General features: G+C 41.6%; 1 protein-coding gene across 1 annotated transcript; it reads left to right on the top strand.

Moving 5' to 3' along the window:
* The first annotated feature begins 317 nt into the window (after positions 1 to 317).
* Positions 318 to 2,765, top strand: kbtbd13.S (kelch repeat and BTB (POZ) domain containing 13 S homeolog). Its single transcript, XM_018254670.2, has one exon. The coding sequence runs from the start codon at positions 467 to 469 to the stop codon at positions 1,865 to 1,867; it is 1,401 nt and encodes a 466-aa protein (XP_018110159.1). The 5' UTR covers positions 318 to 466; the 3' UTR covers positions 1,868 to 2,765.
* The last annotated feature ends 5,052 nt before the right edge of the window (positions 2,766 to 7,817 follow it).

Raw genomic sequence — 7,817 nt, 5'->3', positions numbered from 1 at the left:
TTTATGTGTTCCTTGTGTATTTCCATTTTATATTATAATTATTAACTAATAGAAAACAACTCTTGGGGGGCAATACCCAGCCTGCACAACTAGACTGTAATGCCAGCAGTATTATGAAAAAGGTTAATGAGTTCAGAGAAGATAAAGCATTCTGTTTTCATACAAGTTAATGACTGATATACAAGAATATAAATAGTATTTATTCATATTTAATAATAAAAATAATAATAATAATAATAATAGGTAATACTAATTATAAGTATTTGTATTTGATTGATTGAATGATATCAGTCTCAGTACAGACATGCGTCTAGCTGTTGGCTTCCCCCCGGCACATACCATCACATGATCAGAGCTAATTTTAGCAAGAGACGAGAAACAACCTACAAGTTGCTGCTTAAGGCCTAAGAAAACTTCATGTTGCACAGGAATCATCTTTAGAAAACAACTGGCCCTAGCCAAGAAAATGGCCAAAATCTTTGTAAAAGTGGAAGAGTCTTTGTTTGAGACAGACAAGGACCAGCTGATAATGCACAGTGAATATTTCCGAGCCCTTTTCCAATCTGGGATGCGGGAGAGCACTCAGGATGAGTTCCACCTTCAGAGCTTGAGTGCCAAGGGATTCCTGATTATGCTCAGAGTTCTGGCAGGAGAACAACCTCTACTGAATTGTGAGGAAATCCTGCAAGTTGTGGAATGTGCAGCTTTTCTACAGGTGCAACTTCTGGCCAAACACCTGGTCAATTTAATCAACACAGACAATTGCCTGTTTATGTACCAGGCTGCTGCCACATATGGGCTCCTAGATCTGTTTCACTCTGCGGCGTTATATATCAGAGATAGTTATGAGCTGTTGGAAGAGGATATACAGTTACTTCCCCCTGATCTTCTGCAGTATGTTGAGTCCCTCTTGCCGAGTACATTTGTGGCTGTGGGGGCTCACACTCCTATCTCCGGTTTTCTTGAGGATGCTTCCCGTAAAATCTACTTTTTGGATGAACATAATAACCAGTGGGAGAGCTTAGGCTGTATCCCAGACAATGCAAGCACCTTTCTAGCTGGAGTTGCCACCCTTGACAACAAGGTCTATATTGTAGGGGGTGCACGTGGTGCCAATAAGCAAGTGGTGGAAAGGAGTTTTTGCTATGATGTAGACAACAATAGCTGGAGTGAATTTTCCAGTCCACATCAGCTTCGATATGAAGTGACATTGGTAGGACACGAGGCACATTTATATGCTATTGGAGGGGAATATGAGAAGGTTCCAGTTGTTTCTTTTGAGAAATACAGTCTATCTTCACAGACTTGGAGCTTTCTCAGCGAGCTTCCTCAGCCAGCAGCAGGTCCACCAGCTTCAAAGGCCATGGGAAGAATTTTTATCTGTCTCTGGAAACCACTGGATACCACCATTATCTATGAATATGACATCCAGAAAGATGAGTGGATTTATGTCTCATCTATAATGAGGCAGCAGAGTTATGGACACTGCATGGTTGGGCACACAGACAATCTTTATGTCATGAGGAACGGTCCCTCTGATGACTTCCTGCGCTGCATCATTGAGAATTTTAACCTCACCACCAAGCAATGGACAACTCTGTCTGGACAGTATGTCAACAGTAAGGGTGCTCTTTTCACAGCTGTAATCAGAGGAGATACAGTTTTTACCCTGAACAGGGCACTTACTTTGATTTACAGTGTGGATATCTACAACTGGAAACCCAAAAAAGAGAGGGCTGGGTTTAACAGAGGAGGATCACTGCACACATTCTTCCTGAGGATTCCTGAAGCAACAAAGCTTCTGGCCAAACAAAACCGAATGAATGAATTAAAAAGCCATTATTCCATAAGGAAATGCTCCAGCTGAAATGTGCTTTGTAAAATGGAATTTATATGCTGCCATGGTTTTATGGTATCTCCTTATACAGAGTCACTACTAATTATCTTTTTCAGACGGAACATATATATATATATATTAGACTTTCTGCACAGTGACTGAGAGTAAATCTAGACCAATATTTTGGTCCCACTCACTGGTCTTTGTTTCACTAACTTTGAAACCCTTAGGCTACCCTGCCACCACTGTGCCTTGCCACCCGCACTAGCAATATGGAGGGATTGTGGACATTTATGGGTTGGGGTTCACCTTTCCTAATATTTTAATAATCTATGGTTATTGGCTTTTTTATGACACATTTTGAAACTTCAATTTCCAACTTCCAGGTTCTTCAGAGCACTTGTAGCAGAACAAGGTGGGAGTTCAACAAAATATCCCTCTGTTAAACCCAATGTATAATGAACTCCATCTTATTTGTTGATCCAAGACACAGGCTGGAGGTACGGGAATGAAGTGGCTTATTTATACAGTGGCTTGTTTATACTTCAACCACACAGGGCTGTATTTAGGTCTGGTGCTGCACTGAACCCAATTATGTCCCCTTCCTTTGGCATGTGCTGTTATAACTGTGATTTTGCCAATGCCCAAAGAAACAGGTACCCCCTCAGCTACGCACTCAATTCAGCCAAAGGTATCTGGTGGTGGACAGGGGGCATTTCCTTTTTATTTACCATATGGGCACCCTATACATCCTTGCAACCACATGGTTGTTTGTAAGTTGGTTAGGGTGGCCCTATCTAAAACTGTCTGACTATAAAAGAAAGATAGACAATGCAGATTTTGGCATCCCAAAGCAGGCCTGGATTTGTGGAAAGGCCACCAAAGCCCGGGCCTAGGGCGGCATGATTTTAGGGTGTGGCAAGCTGCCCAACCACATCCACATTGGTTCAGAAACACTGGGGATGCGCAGGACATACAATCGTTTTTAACATTTGCATGAATAAAGGGGAGGGTACAGGGGCGACAAAGATAAGTGGGCCTAGGGGTGCCCTTGTCCCAAAGTAAGATGCCACTTGTTTTGTGCATAGTAAGTTCTCTTGACAAAAGAACGTTAAATGATATTTGAAATTTGAATGAAATTTAGTATTTTTATAGAGGTTATTGTGCACACAGTGCTGTACAGTAGAACTATACATTAATGGAACAAGTGGGCGAGTACAATAGTAAAATACAGCTACAATTAAGTGCTAAATAGGCAGATGGAAGGAGATCCATTGAGCTGACAATCTATGTTTCAGAGAAGTGATTTACAAAGTTGTATAATACATTGTAAAAATGATGGCAAAAAAGATCATACTGACTCTATTACATACAGTAGGGCACTTCTTATTAAATTAAAGCACAACAGTCTTTCATAGTTATTTTGAATGTTTTTTTAAGCATATTTTCTATAGTTTGTTCTTGCAGTTGAAAGAAGCCTCCTAAAGGAAAAAATGGTTGACACCAGACCTTACACGGTAAACAGTCTGTTGCCTAAATATGGAGGAAAAACCTTAAGAATGGAGAAAATGTGAAAAATGACAGGCCGTGTTGCATTATCAATATGTATGTGGAATCATATTTTTCTAAAGAAGTAGGCATTTTTCAAATAGCTCTGCGATACTGGGGAATTACATATCTCTAATGGTGTTGGTGATTTAACCCAAAAAGGGACACATCCCCAAAAGAAAATAATACACATTGGCACCTCTAGTGCTGCCATATGTGTAATGCCCAGAGTCACTAGCTCTCAGTATCATCAGTACACAGATCCAGTTATCCAAACACAAAATCAACACCGCACCCTCTGCATCAACTGCTCAGATAATATAATATAATAATATAATATAGCTGTGATGGGTATATTAGGGGTTCTGTCTTATGTGGGGATGTTTTGGTTTTTGAAGCCGAAGTTCCCCTTTAAGACCACAGGCTCAGGCTCAAAGGGGCACAACTGACACACACAGGTACAGGCACAGTCTAACATGAGTATTCTCAGCAATAGAAACACAGGCACCTGTACATTTGTGTATGAAAAGGTGATGGGTATGCTATGTACCCATCATTTTGCAGCCCCGGTGGGCCCCCAAGGCTCTTGTCCAACCCTGATTTAGATATATATTTACATGGTTTATAAGTAGGGTTGCCACATTTTGCCTGCAGTGAGACCAGACAGGGGGCAGGCCCAGTGTCATCAGGAGGCGGACCCTGTGACATTTGGGGCGGCCAGTTGATATCAAGGGGTGGTTCAGTTGACAATCTGGGGGGATGTCCCTGATGTCGGGGACAGCGTTACGACATGACGATCGCCGATTGGATGTTCACCGCACCATTCATTTCAAAGACCCGTGAGGATCTCCTCATTTGGAATTTTGGACAGGCATTTTTCAGGAGGCCTGTTCAGGTGGAATATGGATAGGTGGCAACCCTATTTATAAGGAACCATAAACCCACACATTAGCCACAGGCCAGGTATTCTGTGCAGCAGAGTAATTCATGTCAATGAGCCATTTAGATAAAGAGTAATTGGCTTTGATATGTCTTGTAGGACATTTACTTTGATGCTGATTGTTGATCCAGAATCCTTGTAATATAGCAATATTTCTATTGTTTTCCAGTCATAGTAAAACCCCATTTTACTGGTGAATGCAGAATGTATTATGTATGATATACAGGCGCGACCACAAAAAAAGGAAGGGAAACTTAAAATCATGGGATGTAAAAATAAGGTTTCACCATAATGCTTTTTGTGGCTCCCTACAGAGCTACAGTATATAGAAAAGGATATTTGTTGCCAAGAAATAGTTTACATGTAGGATTGAAGAGATACAATCTTGAGCCCTGGAAAGGTGATGTCCAATTCCAACCAAATAATAATATTTGTAAGTAAAATGCAACTGAAACAATTTTTCATCCTTTGCTATTTTCTACCCATCTTGTCAAATGACAGAAATGAGCTCTCCTGCAGTTAAGACTCCCAACAATTTGAGCAAAATGGAGGTTTTTCTATATGTCTAATTTCTGTTGAACTTAAGCTGGCCATAGACGCAAAGATCTGATCGTACGAATCATCATACGATCGGACTTTCCCATCTCCCGACCTGCCACTAACCTTTCCGATGAATTAAAGTAGTAAAAGAACAGATCAGCCAATGTTCTGCCCCTGACAGCAATCGTACGAAAGTTATGTCTGACAAAGCTAGCGACAGTCTCCCTCTGAAAATCCTACGATCGGCAATACATGCAGAGATATTATCGGCAGCCGACAGAAATCTTTTAACCTGTCCGATCGACTAAACGACCGATCTCCGCCGGACGAAAAATGTTGGGACTCTCCACACATGGTCCGAAAATCGTATGAATCATCCATTCGTATGATCAGATCTTTGCGTCTATGGCCAGCTTTATAACACACATTTTCCACAATGCAGCTTATCTTATCTGTAGACTGGTCTGTCTGTATTGCCCCCAGAGCCTGACTGCTGATATAAAAGAATTATTAAAGAATCCTTCCTAAACCCCTCACTTGTGACTCCCGCCAAGATGGAGGGTTGTTTCCAATGAAGTAAAAAATTAAACAAAATGAATGCACTTTTCTTCTTCTTCATTTTGTGGGATCTCTGCCCAGAACATACCATTGTTCTTTCACTTCTAGGGAAATGTATGACCAGAAATAACTTCTTGCTATGAAAAGCACAAATAACTTAAGAAGGGCCAAACAAAACTCCTTACTTACTGCCTGAGTTATGCAATGTACCCCCATAAATGCCAGCCCCCTCCTGCCTTTATTAAAAAAAACAGGCTATGCTGTATTCATCAGGGCTGCTGCAGGTCTCTGTGCTCTGAAACGGAAAGCAGAGACATAGTGCAATTCTGGGAGGAAGGGAGGGAGGCAGTGTACAAATTTCAAAAAAGGGGCCCAGTGTGTGTGTGTGTGTGTGTGGTAGTGTGTGTGTGCAGGGTAACAGACAGTACATAATATTTAAATGCATGCAGACACCACTGTGCATACTCAAGGTTTTCAAAGCTGAAATCTGTTCCGTATGTCTGCACCCAGGTTGATGCAGTGGCTCAGGGTGCAGATAAAGAAACTGAATAGATGAGTGGAGTAGCTATTTCTCAGCCGCCTTAGCGATGGCCGTACTCTCAAAGTTTAATAAGTGCAATAAATGAGTAATGTGTAAAAAGACAACATTTTTGGGCACTAGTAATCCTTTAAAGAAAAGGGCACTCCTTTCTTTCCTTCAGATGTACAGGCTGGCACAAGCAGATTTAATAAATGGAGAAATTATAGGAATTCTTTGGAGTTGTGGTTAAAGTAAGGAAATGCTGCTTCTTGCAGGGCCCAAGGCTGAGCTATCAACGGCAGCTGGCATAATATTGCTGGCTATGCCCTTGCCTGGCAGGCTGTGCATTGCTGCCTCACATCACAGTCTGTTTCAGGCAGCACTTGGCAAGGCAAGTTTGCACCTGTACATCTTGGAGTGGATCCTGGCTATTTATCCACAGTGGCTCAGAAAATAAGTTTCATTAACACCTTCACATCCAGTTCCTTTCTGCATCCATAGTTATTTATTCACATCATTCATGCCAAAATATAGGAGTGTTGTTAAAATAGGTTAGAAACTAGGATCCGTCCAAGGCTGCTCTGTTGGCGTTTGAACCAGTAGGGCATCACCCACAAAAATAAATCCTGTGCTTTATAGGTTTTGCTGCTATTTCTTTAGTTGTGAGATGCCAAAGGCAACATTTTGCTCAGGTTGCCGTTCATTTACTTCAAATGGAACCTTGTGATCACTCAATGAAACCAGATAGCAGCATGATTTCCACAGGAGAACATTTAACAACCTTGCCAAGGCTTTAAATAGTCTATTTCAAATAACACCTAGAAAATATATGGGATAAATAAACGTTATAGGGTAAGTGTAGGGTGGGTTTTTGGCACATTGAACATATTGGGCCCCATGCCTATTGGGGCCCCAAACAGTTGAATATATACCTCTCAGCTCTGTCTCCCCCTCCTCTGGAGTGCTAGTCACAATCTTGTGAGACCAGACTGTGGTGTCACTTCCCACATAATATAAACTGTGCCCATTTGCCTGCAGACAAGAGACTTGGAGGTAATAGATGTAAAAACAGGGCTTGTGGTGGGGGACTGACCCTGTGTCATAAAATGCATTGTGTTTTATGAAATCCATGGGGAGCAAAAGGGTGTCATGAAAATTTTGGGGGCCCGATGTCGATGGAATAGGAGTAAGCAGGGAACAGTGATGCAAATCAGTGTTACTGGACCCCACAGCAAATTTAATCCAAGGTGCGAAAATTCGCCAGCGTGACATCATTTTGCCACTTCGCAAATTTACTGTCAGTGACCCTGGCGAAAATTCGCCAGCAAAGTGGATAGCCTAGCGCACCCTGGCAAAGTTGCACTCTGGCGAAGGGGGGCGAAACTACGCAAATTTACTAAGATTTTTTTTTTGGAAACGTTACCTCCTTCGCCAGAGTTTACTTCGCCAGGTCAGAGCAGGTGAAGTTCAATAGAGTAGATAGGAGTTTGTAAATAAAAAGTTGAAAAATTTTCTAAGTCCCAAAAATTTTGAAATTTTTGAAATCCCAATAAAACGCTGACATTTTTTGGGTGACATGTGTAGGGCATTAAAAGACCTATATAAACTTTATTAATTAATTAATTAAGTTTCCCTGGGCTTGTGTAGTGTTCTGTATGTGCTGCAGCATACACGTCAATTAAAATTTTAATTTTGCGCCGTATGCAAATTAGCCTTCGCTAGTGCAACTTTGCTTAGCCTGACGAATTAACGTTAGTGCAACTTTGCTACCTGTCACCTCCTGAGCGAAACTTCGGATTTTAGTGAATTAGCGGCGGCCTGGCAAAAATTTGCCAGACGAAGTGCAGCGAAGTTCGGCGAAGGCTGCGCTAGCG

This window comes from Xenopus laevis, chromosome 3S (assembly GCF_017654675.1).
Source record: "Xenopus laevis strain J_2021 chromosome 3S, Xenopus_laevis_v10.1, whole genome shotgun sequence".
NCBI lineage: Eukaryota > Metazoa > Chordata > Amphibia > Anura > Pipidae > Xenopus > Xenopus laevis.
Note: the sequence above shows the minus strand (reverse complement) of the source record. Positions and strands in the feature narration are given on the sequence as shown.